Source organism: Lissotriton vulgaris, chromosome 2_1 (genome assembly GCF_964263255.1).
Source record: "Lissotriton vulgaris chromosome 2_1, aLisVul1.2, whole genome shotgun sequence".
In the NCBI taxonomy this organism is placed as follows: Eukaryota; Metazoa; Chordata; class Amphibia; order Caudata; family Salamandridae; genus Lissotriton; species Lissotriton vulgaris.
Window position 1 is genome coordinate 461,029,668 of NC_141687.1, and position 21,880 is coordinate 461,051,547.

At 46.8% G+C, this 21,880-nt stretch overlaps 1 protein-coding gene across 1 annotated transcript in view; it reads left to right on the plus strand.

The window, feature by feature from the left end:
* The window catches only part of ANKAR (ankyrin and armadillo repeat containing), a 1,392,657-nt gene that overhangs the window by 455,614 nt on the left and 915,163 nt on the right, over window positions 1–21,880 (plus strand). The window contains exon 9 of the mRNA XM_086955361.1: window positions 2,238–2,282. Within this exon, the coding sequence (XP_086811487.1) occupies window positions 2,238–2,282 (45 nt within the window). The remainder of the gene's footprint in view (window positions 1–2,237; window positions 2,283–21,880) is intronic.

A 21,880-nucleotide genomic window follows, 5' to 3' on the forward strand; every position in this document is an offset into this window, starting at 1 on the left:
GACTGGGTAAGAGTGGTCTGCTTAATTCAGACACTCTGTTCATCACAACCCCCTTTTCTGAATCGTTTTTGGCCACTACAGGTGTGGCAGGGTATACTCAGACATGAGTCCCTTTCTCACTGCACCATCAGGATTCAAGCAAGCCGGGCCGAAGACGGCTGAAATGCCAGAAACCGGTCCCCGGTAGCTTGTCTCCTTTCTGGTGAAGAATTGGCTTGGTAGTTTAGTCTGCCCTGTTCCCATGATCAAGCCCTGATCTTTGGAATGGGTAAGAGTGGTCTGCTTAATTCAGACACTCTGTTCATCACCACCCCCTTTTCTGAATCGTTTAAGGGGTGAAACAAGCAGTACACAGATGCCTATAAGTGGGATGGTGGGGCACACCTAGGGACTGCAGGATAGGTCGCGGTACCCATAAAGACTGCAGTGGGCAGAGGGGTATATTTAGTGTTAGGCTAGAGGGGCGGAAAAGGGTAGAGCAAGGGATGTAACTAGGACGGCAAAAAAGAGTTGTGGGTGGTTTGTACAGAGAGGCTGCAAAGGAGCCCAGGCACATAGTGGGGAAGTAGGGTTGAGGCAGCATTGCCACAGGGATAGCAGGACATTCTTTAGGTACACATAAGGCTCCAGGAGATGGCGACTAAAACAAAGATCTCGGGCGCCGGCTCTAATCGCTTTGTTTGGAACTAATACCTGGGATTACAAGGAAGGTGTGGGAGTCCGGTGTTGGCGACTTGTGGGGGAAGTTCTCTCCACGCAGATCTCTCCTGTCATCCGGCGCAGCACGGCTTCAAGGGCGCTGGGACTTCCTTTCCACTGCGTCTCGACGAAATTGTAGGGGGGGCGTCCCCAGTTGCTAGGCAATCCTCCTGTGTTCATTTCTCGGCAATGTGGCCCCTGTTTACTCATGGCCCCGGGCAGCCTACTCGAGTAGCAGCCGGGTTTACTTTGCTAACGGGCAGTAACCTTGACCATCGGGGGCCGGTGGGGGAGAGATATCGGCCCTCAGTATACTGCTTTTTTCTCAGGCCGGCAGAGGTGAAATCCGCTGCGCTCTCGATACTGGTGGAGAGCTGAGAGACGGACAGAAATAGAAACTGCTGGCGGTACTAAAGAGCGGCAGCAGGAGGAGGCGCAGCAGCAGGGGGGAGGACGGTGGTCTGCACTTGCGGTAGCGATAATTGCTGGCAGATGGCGGCGCAGTTCCGCAAGCAGATCGCCTCACGTGCACGCGTTGCTATTGATGGCAATGGAACGCATGCTCGTTTTTGGCTAAAAAGCCATGGCGATGAGAAAAGGTCTTTTTGCCTATGCAGCGCATGCGAGCTGCGTAGGGGAGACCTAAAAAGGGATGCCCAAAGTGACAATGCAGCCAGTTGGCAGAGAAGGTCTGCTGCTTCAGCCACGCCCCCATCAAAAACGTTATCTTAGATACTTTATGCGAACTATAGGTCTATGCGATAAAGTTGTAATGTAAAATAATATCCTTTGAAATCTTGTACTCCTATATTCAACCACTTTCATAAGGAAACATGCCAGCCTACATTACTCCAGTTGTAAATTGCCTTAACAATGTTTCTAATTTGTCAGACAAGTATGTGTGACAGCTGATTTTCATCATATGTGGTGAAGCTGCACTCAACTCAAACAGCAGTGAGATGAGAAAAAGTAGATTTATAATAAAATATTTGGCATTTTGATAGGCGCCGGCAAATTATAAGGTTTCCTTCCAGAGAGATCCACTAACCTGCTGTGCTTATCTGAGTCCTGTGATCTCCGAAACGGTGAAGGCGCAGAAAGGGACCGAACAGAGTTATGAAGCCAGGAGCGGGTTGGTGGCTCTCCACACACTGTTATTGATAAAATAGAAAAGGAAGAAAAAACATCTCTTGTCGCTCTTTTATTATCAATGCTTCTCATGATTTATAAGATACTGTGATTAGGCTGCTGTAATTTCTTCTTCGTCCTACTTATTGGAATTGCTTTGTAGGTTTAAGCATTAGTGATTGATGTTGTGTTTACCGTTCTATGTTCTATGTTCATGAAAATAATTTAAAAAAAACATAGAGTAGCAGCCTCTACACTGCAGACACACGCGCCTAAAGATGCTTTGATAACTCACCCCCCCACAACTCACAATATAGACAATATCCATTGTCGTTACTGGAGGGTGGACGAATAATACTGGGAAGTTTTGTTGAGGTAAAATATGGGTAAAAATGTTTTTTTTCTTCCAGGAAAACATTCTGCAGAGGAAAATACAAACTCAAAGGAAATACTCGGTGAGTTGATTTCAGAATAATTTAATTTCATACTTGAAGCCCAAACATACATACTTTGATGATGAGCAGATTATTACAGATTGAGGTCCGCTCTTCAACTTTAACAGTTACATTATTGAAACATCTTACAATTTTAAAATTTGAATAAATTGTCAATTGTGAGAAGTATAAGCATTAGTGACTGTTGTTGTGTTTACCGTTCTCTGTGTTTGAAAATAATTTTAAAAAACATAGAGTAGCAGCCTCTACACTGCAGACACATGCGCATAAGTATGCCAATATAACTCCCCCCAACCCCCAATAGACACTATCCATTCTCGTTACTGGAGAGGGGAAGAATAATACTGGCAAGTTTTGTTCAGATAAAATTGGGATAAAACTGTGTATTTTCTTCCAGGAAAAAGTTCTGCAGAGGACAATACAAACTCAAAGGAAATACTCCTTGAGTTGATTTCAGAGTCATTTAATTTAAGTTTTGAAGCACCAAAAAAATACATACTTTGATCATGAGCAGATTATTGCAGATTATTGTCAGCTCTTCACTTAATTACAGTGGTCAAACATCCTGCACAATTCCATGCACTTTCGTATTTTAAAATTTGAAAAAAATTGTTGATTGTGAAGACAAGAAGGGATTTCAGTCAGTCAGTCAGTCAAATATACTATTATTTGATTCATTAAAAAAATCATAAAAGGATGGACAACCATCATAAAACACAGTGCTTTAGAATATACATTTCATTTTTTTAAAAAAACCTAAAAAGGCTTGGGGTTGATGTCAAGATATGGAGATACTTATTATTTTAAAAATAATGACGAGTATAACAATGCATTTGGGAGAAGTCTAATAATTAGTTGGCTGCTTGGCAGGGTCGCATTTTGCCAGTTCTTTTGCTGTGATTTTCCATAGTATTATGGCTCTACAGGACAGAGGAAATGACGCCCCTCCGAGACATTTAATTACCGCTGCTCTACATGTTCTTATTTGTTCCTTCCTTAGAGCCTCCCGGAGAATGGATTTTCGGGCTTCCAATAAAAAAGAGCATGTACATAGAAAGTGTAGTAGTGACTCTTCCCCTTGACCACAGAGACGACACTCCTTGGTTGGCCATGTTTGTTTCCATTTTGGGGTCAAATCCTTTGAGGGGAAAGACCCCATGCGTATCAAAGTCAGATAATGTTTTTTCTGGTGGGAGAATTGTTCCAAAAGGTATTGTTGCGGCTTCAGCCTCTGATAATCCTTAATCACAGCCCAGGCATAATGTTTTTTTGCAAAGGACGTTTTATCAGTTAACAAAGAGGTCCGTTTGATAGCGTTGTTGACTACGATTTTAAATCCGGAGTACGTTGTGAGGGTGAGCCAAGCATCCTCTAGCTGTAATGCCGACAGGGATTCCTTCAGGGCTGCTGTGGTTGAGTTAGCTAGGCTCTTTTGGTTTTCAATCTCGACCCAACAATAGTGGGCTAGGGTGTTATCTTCTGCCTCCCTCATCCTCCAGTAGTATTTTACTAGGGTGCCTTGTCTGGCCATAATCTGATTTTTTAGACCATATTCTAGGCGGATTTGTGCCTGTGAGGTGTGTAGCGGAATTGAAAACAGTCTCTTAAATAGTATAGATTGTGCTTTATTTAGGCATCTTTGGTCTTCAGAATTTCTGAGCCGTATGAAATAGAAGGTAAACATTTTACAGCAATCACTTTAAGCAGGTGGGCAGTGGAGCATCCTATAAGTTTTTTCCTTAGTGTTTTAAAAGCGAACAACAGTTGTTTGGCTTTCAAGCGACCTTGGACCAAGTGTGATTTGAAGTTAAGCTTACACTCTAACTGAAAGCCCAGGTATTTGTAGCACATAACCCTTGTCAATTGATGCTCACCCAAATTCCAGGAAAAAGTGTGACTTTTCGGTGTTTTAATAGATTTCGAGAAACACATAACTTTTGTTTTTTTATGGTTGATCGTAAGTTGGTTCGAGGTGGCATAGTCTCCTAGTTCTGTGATCAGTTTCTGTAGGCCTATGGGAGTTTGTGCTAGCAGGACGATGTCATCGGCATATTGGACACAAGGGATCATTTTTTTTCCCAATTTTGGAGGGTCTGCTTGGATTAACCTGAGGCGCTTGTCGAGATCGGAGGTGTAGATGTTAAATAGACAGGGTGCCAGTACGCAACCCTGTTTTAGCCCATTGGATGTTGGAATTTTTCCGGTTAAACTGGACCCATCTCCTTTCTTGATTTGTACCCACGTATGTGAGTATAGATTGATGATGGCCTTCAGGAGTCGTGGCGGAACCCCCTAGTCTTGCATTTTTGCCCATAAGTTGGCTCTTGAAACTTTATCGAAAGCTGCTTTTAGGTCAATAAAGCAGGTATACAAGGGCCTAGATTTTGCAAATGACTGATTAGCTATGAGAGTAACCACTGAAATATTGGTGAAGGTGCCCATCCCTGCCCGAAATCCAGTTTGTGTGTAAGGTATTACGTTTGATCTGCTGACCCAAGCCTCTAGCTCAACCAAAAGATTGGATGCGTATATTTTCGCCTCCACATCTATCAATGCGATTAATCTGTAATTGGAGGGATCCGAGCGGGAACCAGACTTGTGGATTGGGTTAAGGATACTTCCTCTCCAAGACTCAGGAATCAAACCGCATGTTATGGCTTTGTTAAAAAGGGGAGTCAGGAGGCGAGAAAAGAATGGAGGGTCATGCCGAAACAGGGCATTTGGTAGTCCATTAGGGCCAGGAGCTCCCTCAGGTTTTAAGTTTTTTATTATTTTTAGTACTTTTTCAGCAGAAAAAGGCTCTGAGTCTTGAGACGGTAACAAGAAGGGATTTCGATTTCTTAATTAAATGTACTATCTTTCTAAAACACAGTAGATTATTCAGCCAATAACAATAACTGTCATTAAGTAGAAATATCTTCTGTGTACTTTTTATCTGGGCTTTAGCCACTTTGCAGCATGCTTTCAGTGCCCAGGAACATATTTTGTACAAAGAACAAAAAACAGAAAACTGATTTTTTCATTATAGACAAGTAACTCTGCACCTATGAACAGAAGTGGACAAGCCAACAAATTCTGAGGTAGGGCTTAGGTAGTATTCTTGTCGATGTTAGGTAATTGCCTAAACATATGATTGAACTATGGGACTTGCTCTCTTCAAAGCTACCTGAAGTGAGTTTCTTTACTGAAACCTGGTTGAGCCAGGCCTCCTCTTCAGCCTTCACCATTGCTCTCCCAGAAAATTATTCCATGCTTAGATTAGAAAAGGAGGGCAGGATACGGGGAGGAATCGCTATTATTTTTTTAAAACACTATTAAAGTGTCCATCATAGACTCTTCTCCGGTGGAATGGGCAGAGATATGCATATTTAAACTTGAACTTTCTTTCTAGGACTATTGGAAAGGTATACTAGTATATACATCACCGGAGTCTAAACAAAGAGTTTATCCAGCACCAAATTTAATTTGTTGCACCTCATGTCCTGGAAGCAAAACAGTTTCTTTTGTTGGGTGACTTTAATTAGCATGCAGAATATTACAATAATGAGGGGGCAACTCAGCTTGTTGCAGACGTAGCCACTCTCGGACTGCATCAAAGTGCTAATGGGCCTATGCATGCCATAGGGCACTCTCCAGATTTCATTTATGAAAACTCTACTTCTCTTGCCTGTGAACAACCGCTTTGAGCGGACCATTTATTGATCAGTTTTAGGATTCCTATGACAACCGAGATTTATAAAAGACCAATTTAGACATTGGCGAAAAATCACGCAGGAATCCTTCGCTAATGTCTTTAATCCTACTGGCACAAAAGCTACTTCAGATGTGGAGCAAGCACTCTCAGAATATCACAATGCTTTAAACACAGCTTTTGATAAGATTTCTCCTCTCAAACGGTGTACTAATTCCACACATGGTACCCATGCGCCCTGGTATACTCTAGCCCTTAGAACTGAGACAGCATCACGTAAAAAATTAGAAAGACAGTGGCGACCACTGTTCCCTGTAAAGTGCACATGCGCACATATTTCACCTCGAGCACTCAGTGTCCTGTGTGAAGCGCGCACAGACCGTTCGCGTTGCTGCTTTTAAAATGCGAGCAGCGCCCAAAACTGTAATTCCCTTCTGCAGGTGAGTTCAGCAGCAAGTGGCTCCTGCACTTGCTGCATTTCTCTTGTTAAAAGGGCGCGGCTGCGGGGCAGATTTTGTGCCTCTTTTAACGTATTTATGTTAATTGCAGTGCCTGACATGGGCTGCGTTTAACATGAATACTTTCACAAAACCAAACAGTCTGCCCGCACCTGCGCCCTATTAACAAAAGAAATGCAGCAAGTCCAGTGCTTTAAATGGAAAAAAATAAGTGCAGGTACTCATCAAATTGAGATGTGGGCGGGGTTAGGGGTGGGGAGGCTATGGGGGTGGAGCCATGGGGGCGGGGCTACCGGTAGTGCTAAGGGGCCATTAATTAAAATCAGTGCTAAAACCTCATGACCAAATGAAACTCTTCATTTAAGATTTCGTTTCATTGGCGCTTTATGTTAGAAATTGTTTCAAAGGCACGAAGAAAAAAGTTCACTAAAATTATTTTCTAATGTCATAAATATTTTACTTTTAATTGAGTGTAAACCCCTTCTTAAATTGTTTCCAGTGTAATAGCGCCTTGGATCTCACAAGCATTGAAAAAGTGCTATAGAAATCAAACATACATAACACAATATCACAAACGTTCTTGATCAATTAAATTTTAAAGGAAAAGCATGTATATTATTTCTCCTCTTTATAAATTAAGCTCTGACAAGCTATGGCTGCAGTGTGTTTATCAGTAGGGAGAGGGGTGAGATGCAAATTTGGCCTTTCATCTGCCCCGCACCAAGTCGTTTACACCTTGCAAATGGGTTGAAGGGAACTGGACAGCAGGGGGCATATGAAGAAATGTAAAAAAAACAAAGCTTTCGCCACTTTCGAATGTGTTTGGATGGCCAACAGAGCACAATAGCCCAGCGTGCAGGTCTGCTGAAAGAATCTCCTGTGTCCAGGAGGCTACAGCAGCCCGGGCTAGAGAGCACAACAGGAGGAGGGGCATTGTTCAATTAGGAGATGTTAAGGGGAGATTAGCACTCGAGTGCTTCACAAAAGCGGGCAGGCTCATTAGCTGTGTGTCGTGCTTTTTTTTAAGAAGCCAAATTAAGCTAGGCTGCTGCTCCATGAATACCGGACCGGTACTGTCTTTGAGACAAGAAAAAGTTCCGGTACTCAAGCGCAGAAAATTTAGAAGTGCCGGTACTCAGTACCGGTGAGTACCGGCCCATTTAAAGCACTGAGCAAGTCTACAAGCACGACCTGTGCTTTCGGGTGATTCTGAAAGGACGCGTCATGCTTCTAGACTTCCTGCATTTCATTTGTTAATAGAGCGGGCAGATTGTGTGCCGTGCTCAATTAGCAAATGAAATACAGCAAGTCCACCTGCACAACATGTGCTTTTGAAATCATCTGAAAGCACACGATGTTAAAGTAGACTTGCTGCATATCTTTTGTTAATACGGTGCAGCTGCGGAGCTAGGTCCTGCTCTAGGGTGGTGCGACCAGTGCCACTGTGCTGACTACTTTTGCTAGTCTATTATTGTTTTAAAAGCACGTGCTGTAACATTCCTTATGCAGCAGTTTTCAGGCAGTAATAATCATGTCAAGTTAAGACTTCGGAGTTTTCTCTAGTGGAAGTTTTAAGGTAGCACAGAGGGTAAATATGCCGGCTGCAATGAACGTGTACCATGCAGATCACAAAATGCATAGCATGAAATAGGTTAGCGGGTTACTACTTTTGTCAGAGAAGTAATTTTGTTACTTTCAGTTTATAAGTTAAAATCCTAATATAGAACAGTATACTAATAACTGTAATCAAAAAACTTCATGCATACTAAAAGGTATAGATTGAAGTGTTATGATGTTTTCCCAAGCCATTCATTATCCTAATGTTGCATCAAAGGTTCGTTTGGGTACAAAGCGATTCTTAAGTAGAACCCACAACAATGGTATTACATTCTAAATTCAGAGTTTGTGTTCTCCAGACCAAGCACTCTTAAACTATACTGCCTACCAGTATTGATGACATGTCACTCCTATACCTTGCAGTCCTCTGTCTTATGTAACATTTCTTATACACAGATTTACATACCTATGCTTGATTGTCTCTGTTTAATATGTGTGTAATGTAAGTGCTCTGACACCCACCTGGTATGAGTGGCACTATAAAATGAATTAAATGCACCTCAGAGAGAGTGGTAATGGAGACTTTGGGGACACTGTTAAACTATAGTAGCAAGAGAATCCTTGGTGGAGGTGGACATTGGGAGGACACCAACAAACATTGTTGCAGAGAGCTGCACCAATGCTAAGGCCGGCTCTGTGCGGGGCAAATTGTGTGCCTCTGAGAAAATAAACATATTATTTGCAGCGCATGACGGGCGCTGTGATTAACATGAATACTCACACAATCTGCCCCGCGCCTGTGCCCTATTAGCATAAGAAATGCAGCAAGTCTACAAGCACAATGTGTGCTTTCAGAATCATCGGAGATTGGCTGTTGTTTTGAACCTAACCTGCTCTTAAATGGGTAACAAACCTATGTAGTGTAGGCAATAGGTGAGATCTTCCTTGTCAGATTTTCTTGCCGCTGATGTTGTAATCTTCTGCAGCTTGGTTATAATTCCTTATAAGGGTGTAAAGGTGTTGAACGTTTTTTGTTGTATAAAAGAAGGAATTGTAAACTGAAGAACATCGGCCATCATGTTACCAACCTGAATGAGCATGTGACATTATAAGACACTTTTTCAGCAAGGCACAGTCTTGGTTAGGTGAGAGTCTGAAATTACGGTGAAAGTGTAAAATATAAGCTTTTATGATGCCTTTCAGAGAAAGGGGAATCACTTATCACACTAGATGCTCAATTTACTTTTGAACACCCCCATTACCCAAAGTATTGCTCTTTTTTAGGGTGATCTCGAAGCGATATATGCATTTGCTTACTCTGACTGGCAAAATAGAATGCCAGTTCTATGGAATTTGAATGCTTTGTTTTGTGTGCTTCAATAAACACAGAAAAAAATAGGAATGATTACTAGCAAATTCTATCATGGCTGTTCAAGCATTATATACTCTTCTAAGGCTTTATTTGCCATAGGCTAAAATAGAATGTGACATGACTTGGAGGTGGAAAACAAGTGTCTTTGCGTGAATGCCACTAAATATTCCTACTGCTAGACAACGTAAGGAGGAAACATAATTTTTGAGAATTTGCCAGACAGCCTAGTAGACAATATTGTATCTTAGTATTAAATCTTTTTATTGAAAGCCAATACATCGACCAGTGCTACGGGCGATCAGGGTCAAATAATGACAAAACTGTATCTGCGCCCCAGCTAATGCGAGAGTTACATGGTGCAATTTAACCACAGCATGCCGCCTACAACCAATTCGGGCCGGCCGCGTTTGAAAGTTAGAAGAACAGTCGGTAGCAACAACAATGCATGTAGTATACGAAACACCCCCCTTCCCACCTTCCCTTCCCACCTTCCTACCCCCCTCACCCTCCTCCCCCCTCCCCCTTGTCCGCTGAGGTAATGGAAAGGAAACGCTAAATAAACTAGTGGCAGCGATCAAAGCAACACAAGGGAAATATCAGATCCGGGAGGCATTTCTGCGGGCTTTCGTCTTAGTCTCAGGGATAGGTGTGTCAGCAAGACGGAGCAAACGCAGGTCAACTCAATTCCCTGAATTCCCCAGTAAGCAGCGTCAGAAACGGCCACAAATTCGTCCCCTCTACCCGCAGTGGTCAGTGAAAGCTTCTCCATGTCCAGTACAGACAAGAGTCTGTGCAACCAGCCCAACTGCACTGGCGGCTGAGGATCTCTCCAGTGGGCTACAATGTTTTGCACGGCCGCTCCCAGCGCAATCGCAATCAATCTCCCTCTCATAGACTTCAGGGGGTACATCAATGCATTGGGCAGTCCCAGTGATACATAGGCGGGAAATCGGGGGAGTTGGGTATCCAAATGAAGGTCTATCAGGTCAAGAATAGGGGTCCAATAGTTCTGCAGCCGCTCACAACTCCACAGCAGGTGTTCCAGTGTGCCCAACCCTCCACACCCTCTCCAACAGCGGTCACTGACCTGGGGGTCCCAGCGGTGTATGCGTTCTGGGGTGTGATACCAGTAGGTGGCCACTTTTGTGAGAGTCTCTGTGAGGCCTGAGTGGTAGGCCGAATGGCGGGCCCTGTGATAAATCCCTTCCCACTCCTTGCGCGTGAGTTGCCGTCCCAGGTCCCTGTCCCACCTAGCTTGCCCTGCATTGTAAGTGCATATGTTAGTGAGGAGCAGGTGTTGATATATGTCCGAGAGCAGATTCTTCTCCGACGTGCGTGTCAGTAGCCATTTCTCATAGGGTGTAAGAAAACGCTGCGCTCCCGGTTTGATCGAGGGTTGTAGGACCCAGTGCCGGACTTGCATGTAGGGCATACGATCGGTTTCCTGTATGCCATAGGCCTCTTTCACTCTCTGGAAGGGGAGAATGCCCTGGAGGTCAAACAGTTTCCTGGCAAGGTGTAGCTCTCCAAGCCACAAATGCCTGTGGGTCCAGGCCCGGGGTAAATTCCGGATTTGCGAATATCGGCGTGAGCGGGGAAGGGAAGGAGGTGAGGTTTCTTCTGACCGCCACTCTATCCCACACTCGCATAACTGTACCGGTGATATACGAGGCATATAAGTTGGGAGGTCTATGGCGCCGCGGTAGGAAGGGCACACCCTGGAGCATGCAGCCTGCCACCGCCTGATTTTGAAAGAGCCAGTGTTTGCTGAACTCTAGCTGGTACCACTCCACCAGCGTGCGCAATTGTGCCGCTTGAAAGTACAGTATGAGATCGGGTACACCCACTCCTCCATGAGCCGGGGGAAGCGCGGCGAGTTGGTGCTTAAAACGAGGGCGGCGGACGTTCCACACGTATCGGGAGATATCAGCCTGTGCTTTCTGGAGCCACCCGCCGGGGGGGCGCAGTGAGAGGGTCTGGAAGACGTAGAGGACCTGTGGGAGCAACGTCATTTTAACGGCCGCTATACGGCCCAGCCAGGACAACGTGATGTGTTTCCACTTCCTAAGGGTCTCGGCAAGGCGCGATTGGATCTGGCATAGTTGACCTCTACCGTGGCCTGGAGCGTGGGTGCCAGCAGGACCCCCAGGTAGGGTACCGCAGACGTGGACCACCGCAGGCCAAACTCCGCTTTAGCATCAGACAAAACGTCAGAAGACAGAGACACATTCAGTGCCTCGGATTTATCTACGTTGATTTTAAAGCCTGAGGCTAGGGCAAAGGTATGCAGCTCCACGAAGAGGCCCTCAGAGATTGCATGGGGTCCATAAGCGAGAGCAGAATGTCATCGGCGTACAGACTGATTTTGTGAGTACCGCCACCAAAGGGGATGCCTCAGATAAGTTGGTGTTGCCTGATCCGTTGGGCCAGGGGCTCCATGTAGAGCGCAAAGAGGAGGGGGGAGAGCGGGCAGCCCTGTCTGGTCGCCCTACCAATCGGGAATCGTGGCGAAGTGTGGCCATTCACTCGGACCGTAGCGTTAGGTTGTCTGTAGCAGTTGAAGATGCGGGTACGGAGAGTGGTCCCGAGACCGAACCGCTGCAAGGCTAGGTCTAAATAGGGCCAGTGCACCCGATCAAACGCTATCTCAGCGTCAATGGTGAGGAGCATGCATCCCGGTCGTGCCCGCGAGCCGGCCTCTATCAGGTGGAGGACTCGCTTGGTGTTATCGCTTGTCTGCCGTTGAGGTATGAAACTGGCTTGGTCCGGGTCAACTAGCTGCTGCATATAGGGGGCTAGTCGGCTGGCTATGATACCTGTATATAGTTTAATGTCAATATTTAGGAGCGATATTGGCCTGTAGGAACCACACGTTGTCGGGTCTCTACCGGGTTTGGGAATCACTGAAATGGCGGCTTCCAGGAGGTCTGGGGGGATAGCTCCGGGTTGGTCAAACGTGTTAAACAAATCTCGCAACTTGTGGACAGAATTTTTTATAGAAGGCCGCGGGATATCCGTCCGGGCTGGGTGGCTTTGGAGGTATCATCATTGGCATTGTTCTCAAGGAAGTGGGTGATGGCAGCCGAAATCTTCTCGACCGTAGCAGTGCTTTGTAGTAAGCCAACACGCAAGCGCCAGTGCCTCTGCGGGCTGGGGGTGTCCGGCACCAGGAAGGACGCCACCACCGGTGAGTGATCCGATAGCGAGGCCGGGAGGATGTCAAAGTCACTTGCGCGCGCCGCCAGCTGGGTAGAGCATAAGAAATAGTCTAGCCGCGCATATGATTTGTGAGCAGCTGAATAGTGCATGTAAGCTGTAGATTGAGGGTGTGAGAGTCGCCACAGGTCCGCTAGGCCTAAGTCTGTGAGATGTGCGTGTCCCTCCGTGGAGAGCGCCCCGACCTGCCCGAAGCGCTGATTAGAGCGGTCCGCCGTGTTGTGAAATACCAGGTTTAGATCCCCCCCGAGTAGTAAGTGTGGATGTGTATTGGCCGTGGCCGCTTCTAATGCTTTGTGTATGTATCGCTCCTGACCCTCGTTAGGTGCGTATGCTGAGCCAATCAATAACGTCTGTCCTGCCACTAGGAAGCGATGTACCAACAGCCTACCTTTAATCTCCGCTTCTTTTTGCACCACCCGTCCCCTGAAGGTTCTAGCTACCAGGATCGCCACCCCCGCCACTTTCTTGGATGCCGAGGAGAAGAACTGCTCCGGAAAGAAGCGGGACTTAAGCCGATTATGGTCTTTGGGCAGGAGGTGCGTCTTCTGCAGGAGGCAGATGTCAGCCTGCGAGTTCCTCAGGAAGGAGAGAATCACCCTGCGCTTATTTGGATTATTAAGCCCTCGTACATTTAAAGTGAGAACTGTCAAGGGTTGAGTCATCCCGGACCAGTATCAAGGGTAGGTGCGCCGTGTGTGTGCAGTGTCTGTGCCATAGTAAAGAAGTAAAAAGGGGAAAAACAAGTCGTCTCAGCTCTAGTGGACAAGGAGGACCCTCCCCCCACCCAACCCCAACTACCCACCCCAAAAATGAGCCCCCCTGGCAACCCCAACCGTGCCATCCAACCCTTCCCCGGACCCCACCCTCTTTCCCCTCCCTCCCCACCCCCACCAACGAAACCCAATAGAGAGTCATAGTCCCAGGTCTGCCAAAAACAGTGTAGACCTGCAAAGTAACCAGGTCAAATTGGTCCAGAACCTGTGGAGTCAAAAGTAGTCCGGGGATATGGCAGTGGCAACCATTGTGGCCCCCACCCCACCCTCCTCATTGTCGCGTGAAACCATGCATGCCCCCTCTGCGGGGAGTCTAAGAGGGCCCCGAGGTGTCTTTTGCCACCTCCTGCACTGCTGCAGCATGTTCCTTGGCAATCGTTGTTGGATCCGGGCGGGCACCGGACTTGGGCCGTTGCCGCCTGCGTACTTTCTGCCATCCATCACGACGATTCTGCGATTGATTCTCCTGCGAGGACTCCGTGTATGCATCGTCGCTATGTTCCTGATCTGGTACCTCGAGCCCCAGGAGCTCACAAGTGTCGTGGAGGGAGCGCATTTGGTGAAGGACCCCGTCCCACCGAAAGATAAGTCTAAACGGGTGGCCCCATGAGTAGGGTACCTCTTTGTCCCACAGGAAAGTGGTGACAACTCTGAACTCCCTCCTCTTCTGGAGCGTTATCTGAGAATCCGCTCCTTGAGTGGAAAGTCCGGAAGGAAAGCCAGTATGTCAGGAGGTGGGGCCGGAGCTCGACGCGTCAGGCCCACCCGGTGCGCCCGATCTATGCGAATGGGGAAGTCCGCAGGCTCCTTGAGGACCTCTCGGAACAGATCTTGGAGGTACGCGGTGACGCTGTTCCCCTCTGCTTTCGATGGGACCCCTCGGACCCGTATGTTATTCCGCCGAGAGCGTTTTTCTAAGTCCTCATTGTGAGCCTGGAGGTCCATTTGCTGATCCCGGAGTCGCAGGACCTCTTGTTGGAGATGCACCAGCTCCTCACAGCGGACATGGTTGGAGTCCTCCATCGTTGCCACTCTCTCCCCAAGCCCATCCAGGTCCCTACGTAGCTCCCTCTGTTCGCTCACCAGCTCCTGTTTTAGGGTCTGAAAGTCTTCCCGCAGTGTGCCAAACAGGGATTCCAGGAAGGACCTTGTGACAGGGGCTTCTTCACGGGTTTCACCTTTGGTAGTGGCAAGCGAGGAGGACGGTGACGCTGCTTGGGATTTGTCTCCTTTAGTTGGCTGCTTTACTAGGAGATCAGTAATGGAGCGGCCTCCCCGGCGGTTAGCGTTCGCCATCGCGGTGTCTCTCGCTGTCGTCCGCTTCCGCAGCTTCTGCTTCTCAACTGGGCCACTCCACCGCGGGGGGAGGGGCGGTCCACCAGGGTCCGGGAGCTGACGTTGCAGGTGCGGGAGTGAGTGTCGCCGGTCCCGGGGTCCCGCTATCCGACCCTTGCCCGTGTCTCCTCGATTGGCCGGACATGCACAGCGGGCCTATCCACTTTGTTCAGACCCGTCTCTTCGGCCCTCATTCTCCGGTAGCCACTGGCACCCCCTTGGCGTGTCGCCGCCACCAGCCTCCAGTCTCTAGATACCTCTACAGGCCTCGGCCCTTGTCTCCCACCCCGGTAGGCTTCCTACTATACGCTGGCTGGAGCCCGCCCAGCACGGGCCGTTCGCCAAATCCCGGACGGGGGATCAGAAATAGGCCTATGGCAGGTCGGCGCTGTCGGCCCTTCGGGGAGTCCGCCGTGTCGCGGGCTAGTGCCCTCTGGGTATGGCACCCCTCCCTGGACTATGCTGGGAGCCCAATTGTGTCTTCGCACTGTGCTCCGGTCCCCTCAGGTGTGTCTCCAGTGTTGGGGGGCGCCCACCGCCAAGGACGCCGTCTCCGCTGCAGGGGCGCGGGGGTCAAGCCCAGCCCGGTTCAGCCACTCCCAAGCCCACTCATGCACCGCTTACTGGAGGGCCCCCCGCCTGGGGCTGGTGTGGGACCGGATCTCCCTTATGGCAGCGCCAGGAAGTTCACCAGCGGGAACAGCAGACCTCGGCCCAAGCGCCCCCGCTCGCCTTACCTCTCACCCCCAGAGCTGTACTGGCCACGCGGTGTCCCCTCCCTTCACCAGGCTCCCCGGCTTCAGGCAGTCTCCGTTCGCGGGTTCACCGCTCTCGTGGTCCACTAGCCCTCTGCTGGGAAGGCCCCGTCCGGGCCTCAATTTGCGCGCTCCCGGCGCCACAGCAGCAGGCCGCCGGGAGCCGGGCACACCAAGATCAGCACCACCGGCGAGCAGCTGGTGCAGGAGGATGATGGAGGCTGGGCGTGCGGCGTCCACTGGTCGGGTCCCCACCGCTCGGCGTCCGGCTTGCTGGTCCGTGCAGGCCCCGACCGGACCCTCGATTTCCGCACCCCCGGCGCTCGGCAGTCAGCCGCCGGGAGCGCCGCACGGCGACGACTGTTTCTCTGGCAGTCAGCCGGCGGTCGCGGGAAGGCCAGTGGCGCCCTCCGCGCTCGACCCCGGCCGCTCAGCACTCTCCCAACTAGTCCGGCTAGGCCCAGACCAGGGCCTCGATTTAGATGCTGCCCGCACCTCCCGGCCTCCCGGCCGGACTCTCTCACGGGCCGGGGCCGCCGTCTGCTTTCAGGGTCTCGGGTGGCACCGCCGGGCCCTCTGCGATGTCCGGAGCACCGGTGGGGACAGTGGGCAGCAAGGTCCCTCGGATGCCGCTGGATCGGGGGCAGTATGCTGTGCTTAAAGGTGCTGTAGAGGGATCGGGGCAGGGAGCCACGCGGACTTGCGACTATTGAGGTCGCCATCTTGGCCACGCCCCCAATAATGTATCTTAAATGTGTATTCCATGCATTTGTGTAAGTGGTACATCCTATGTATTACAGAAACTGTATATTTTTTTAAGTTGGTGTGCATGCTTTTGACAGCTGTGCATGTTGTGTAGTTGCCTAACAAAGGCACTGGCGATCCTCCACGTGCATCATGAGTGAAAAATACGAGTGACCAATACAAGAAACCCATGGTTTTCCTGGATTTAGAGTTACTCAAACAAATTTAACATGGAAACGTTTTGGCTTTGAGGGTACAGAGAATTTACTGTCCAGCTACCTTCGCACTATATTAACATCTAAAAATGTGTATACCCTGCTCTCTTTATGTAAAGTGCTCTGATACCCTATCTTGGGTCTGGTTCGTGCTATAGAAAACTCTAAAAAAATTAAAATGAAAATAAATAAAAATTACATATTTTGTGAACTAACCTATATGCCACTATTTTAATCAGAAGGTATGTGTGTATGATCAATGGTAAGACTGTTACTTATAGGAAAGTTTAGTAGATTGTATGACGGAAATATAAACAAAACATGCTTATGTAATATTGTTTTATAGGCTCCTAAAATTTCCCTACCCTATGAACTGTGCTCTAGTTGAGAATCTTTAGTAAAATCTTATCTTGGTACCACTGTAGGAGTCCTGTGCTTTTCTAAGCTCGAAGTGTACTTGCCTGTGTAACCAATTAATGTCATGGCGTTCCTATCTAAATTGCAAACCTGCCTTAAGACCCATCAAGTGGCGCTGTATGTGTGGAAATGCACCATCTTTTCACTTTTTTAAGCATAAGTTTGGAGTGATATTTGCACTGACATTTGTCGCTGCACCCACATGCGCATTCGGGTTCCTGGCGCACATAGCCTTGGCTGCAGTGCACAGAGACCTTACACTGTTCCACACAGAGGAAAAAAATTAGAAGGAACATTGGTTGCGACGCACACATAATGCCTGTGATAGGGAGGTGTGTAAAGCAGCATGAAGTCTACTCTGAAAACATATATCTCTAATCAAATTTCCCATGCTAAAAACTCATCTAAAGCTTTATTTAAAGTTCTAAATGATTTTGTAAATCCTAGAGCATGCTCGCAAGACATTCAGACATCACAGGTTCTTTGTGATTCGCTGGCCAATCATTTTGAAGAGAGGGTGAACAATATATATCAGAACTTCTCAATCCACTTTGAGGAGACAAATGTTTTCTTACCCCTCCTCCAGTGGTGTACCAAACTTCAGAAAGTTTAAAGAGTTTTCTTAGTAGGAAATTTAGCTGGCTCTTGCTTCAGCCAAATCACGTTCTCCTTTAGATATTTGTCCTTCCAAGATTTATGCTGTTCTCTTCAATCAGTTGGCCCCTTCCATTCATTCTTTATTCAATCTATCGACTGGAAATATTGCAGCTGCTTGGAAGTCTGACCAGGTTAGGTCGATCAAAAGAAAAGCTAACCTAGCACCTTCCAACCTTTCTAACTACCACCCAATCTTGTTAATTCCTACACTGGGTAAACTTCTGGAAGGATTAATAAAGAACTTTCAGAGTACCTTGAGGTTAATAACATCTTGAACCCATCTCAATCGGGTTTGAGACCTTTACATAGCAAGGAGACAGCCTTGGTTCATTCACCACATATGAGGTTCCTTAGATTCTAATATACCATCTATGCTAGTGCTGCTTGACTTGTCTGCAGCGTTCGATACGGTGTCTCATCCCATGATACTCTGTAGGTTACAGGAGATAGGCATTCATGGGACAGCACTAAATTGGCTTGGAGATTTTCTGTCTAACAGAACTCAAACTATTAATTTGGGTTCCTTAAGTCTCACATTATGATGCTGGACTGTAGTGTTTTTATCTAGGAACCTGAATCAATATTACCAGTTTATGCCCTTACACGGCTATAATCAATAAATACCCCTATAATGGCATAAGAAACAGATCCATATTTCAGTAAATCGCCCTTGCAGCCCAAGGCATGGCAAAAGCTACATCCTTAGATTCCTAGAAAGCACAACGAGTTCTTTCAACACACCAAAACTCCAGCAACCTGGGAAATCCCGCTTGCTTTGTTTTGATTTGTAATAGAACTCCTGCGAGCACTGTAAGAACGGCCAGTTCTTAGTGACATCTTTATTGACGTCTTATGTCCAAACCTTACGTCAAACTCGGCACCTTTCAGGTATAAATATACCAACATTGCCTTAAGCAAACACACTGTGGTGGTTTCGGAGCAGAGTAGCTAATCTACTTGCCGAGAGCCCAGCAGACGCAGAGAGCCCACGGACGCTGCCCCTCCTCTTTGATGCGCTGAGAAAGACGCTGTCTTTTCTCCTGCCGAGAAAATCCAGCTCCGGCGTTTCCAGCCTACCCTTGCGGCTGACTGGGATATCGAGTCCTGAGAGAGAGATACCAGACCTCCTACATTCTATTCCCAAGGTACAGTGCTGGCTAAACCCTTAGAGAGAATTCTTGAGTCAGATTCTTGGCAAAAACCTACTTAACTTAAACTGCTACTTACTTACTCCTTCCCACGTATTAGGCTTAGGTCAGGTACACCGGGGTAGGCGTACTGCAATTGTGGCAATTCATTTCTCTTGCATGAGAAGGAAGACTGCTCAATAAATAATACCTTTTATTGGAAACGCCCGTCTCTCTATTCTCTGCACTCTGGTGAAACTAAGAACGCACAGGTGACTGAGTGAAATAACTGTCTATTGTTTCACACGACTCTAGAGATTGACTCTTATTCTGAGGGAGCAAAGTTGTCATGTTTATGCGGTTGTCGGAAGTTGAATTCGTTCTTGTCTGAGCCAGGGAAGCTGATCACTTCCTATTCAGTCAAGAAAGTTTCCAGTGACCTCTGAGCTAGCTGGCGCAAACCTAAATTAAGTCTAACATAGTCAGTAGAGACCTAGATGACCTCAGTCCTACATCTACACTGCTGTTTATGTTATTCCAATGCGCAGGGACTATAGGGAAAATAGGAACTACACTACATGGTGCCCAACGTTTGGTAAGGCGATAAAACTAACTCAAGACGTTAGAGTAAATCAGTCGTGCTTTTTCACGCAGACCCTTTCTCCCGTAATTACTCCAATAGACGTCTGGAGTGGGTGAAAGGTTAAAATCCGCCGAAACTTAGTAGGAAGAGATTCCTATGTAGAGTTTCTGGTTTAGTCAACGTTGAAGGATACAGTGTTCCAAAATATTGTGCACCTAATCTTTTGTTTCCTTTGAAACTTGATCTGCAACACAAAAATCTTTCTGCCAGTAAAAATGCCAGGAAGTGAAGACGAAAGGGAAGCAGCTAGATTAGCAGCCCAACTAATGGAGGATGACACGAATCTCCTACAGAATGACCGGAATGCTATCCTCATTCCGGTCAACATAAGAAAAACGATAACTTTAAAACTTATAGAAAACGGACTGTCATCACAAGGTGGTACAGTCATTTTCGTGATAGAGGCACACGAATATCGGCAGACAGAGGTATTCTATACATGGATAAACTTTCCAGCGGCAAACGCTACAACACACAAATTCCACTATTACAAAATAGAGGAACCTCCGGAAGAATATACACCTTTCAAGGATATTGAAATACCACAAATTACCAAGAGCACCTGCTCTGGTTTAAAGGCGCCCTAAAACATAATGATCACATCACCAGGCTCGGTCAACTAGGTAGACCAGGAGCAACGTGGCCGGTTCTAGCCAGCTACACACCACATCCTGACATTGATAAAATGTCAGACAAGGAACTTTTAGCCCAGCTAAAATTACTGATTAAAATTCACAGACAGTTAGTCCAATATGTAATGCGGACTAAAACAGTCCAACCAGCTGTTAATATTCCACAGCTGACCCCTCATCAGGGGAACACAAATAAAATTACACCACAGAACATACAATCATGTCTGGGAAAAACACCCGCAAAACGGAAACAAATTCCATTCTGGCTAGCACAGAAAATAACTCAAATAGAGGCAGTATTCCCGAATACTACCCCTATTGAGAAACACAGAATTCTGACCATCTGCCTTCCAATGGGGGTCGCACCACATGTGGAGGACTGTGACACTTAGGGCACAGTCTTTGCTTCCATCTACACAAAAACACATGGTGTTCCGTCTCTGGCGGTAATACCAGATGTGCTAAAACAAATTCAGAATGAATACGGTCCAGAACCGGCTTTAACCCTTGGTATGAAATTACTGAAAGACTTCAAGCAGGTCTTGGCTATATTATTAGCCAACATAAAAGGAGAAGCAGCATCTGTGGCGATCCGCCAAAAATTTTAAGAAACAGATATAACAGATCAACCAATTGAGCTTGCCAGAATCATAGAAAAATCCTATGAAGAACTAGGTAGAGATAGTTTGGGTGGGAAACCAGTAAAACCCCAACTACTTGAAAATCCTGAAAAGATATTTATTAAAAATAGTCTAAACACTCCTAAAAAGAGCTGGGATGGAAATAAACAATCCACTCCCAAAGAAAAAGGTTTCCAGTCCAGAAGAAGGTCTCCTCAGTGGAGAGAAAGAGCTCCGAGCCGAAAACACCAGTCTCCCCAAAGGGAGCCCTCTGAAAAAAGATACAACCTTAGAAATAGGGATAATTTGAAAAAGCCTGATAGATATCAAGATATTGATACACGTCCCTCTCAATCTTTTTCGCAGAAATCGGAAAGAAGAGGACGGTCAGAACACAGGGAAGAGCATTTCAAGTCCAAAGACAAGGAACCTGCTCAAAGTAAAAAATTACAATTTCCAAAAAAGAAGGTAGCCAGTATTAAAATAATCGAACATGCCGAGGATACTGAGGACACAGCTGAAAAACGGAGAGTGGGCACAGACAATGCTAGACAGCGCAGCAGAAATCATCATAGCTCGCAAGATCCTGATGAATCATCTGGAGACAGTGGACACGAATAAATACATCCAGGTGGAACAGGCAGATACCAGAGTTAGCGAACCTCATAAAATATACTAAATAACATTGCGTATAGAGGGAGATAAGATTAGGAAGGTAAGGGGTCTCTTTTGGGATAACCTCTCAAAAGGCTATGACATCCTGTTAGCCGAGAAAGATTGGCCCCCAGAGTTTGTCAGGGAGTGCCCTTATGGCGAAAAAATGATTATGCTTGCCTTCTCAAATCATATTCCAATACATAGAAAATATATATATATGCCAGAAAATGGGCAGTAGCTCAAGCACCTGCATTATATAAGAATCACGTAGGGTGGGATGAGGACTCTCCTCCTCACAAAATCCAGTTAAAAAGTCAACCAACTGCACAAAGGCAGTACCCAATTAAGCAAGAAGCTAAAAAACAGGTCAGGGAAATCTTAGATCACCTTGAATACCAAGGGGTGATTGAAACATGCACCTCTCAAATGAACAATCCTTTGGTTCCTGTCTCCAAACCAGACGATTCATATTGTCTAGTCTTGGACTACAGACACCTTAACTCATGTTGCAAAACATTTGCGGTACAAAATTCACACAGTGCAGCACTAATGAATAACATAGTTTGCAAAAAATACAAAACAACATTAGACATCTCTAATGGATTCTTTTGTCAAAATATCGCACCAGAAAGCAGGTATTTAACCGCTTTCTCAATAATGGGGTCACAGAAAATTTCTGTCAACTCCCACAGGGATTCAAGAACAGCCCAGGTTTATTCTCAGCAA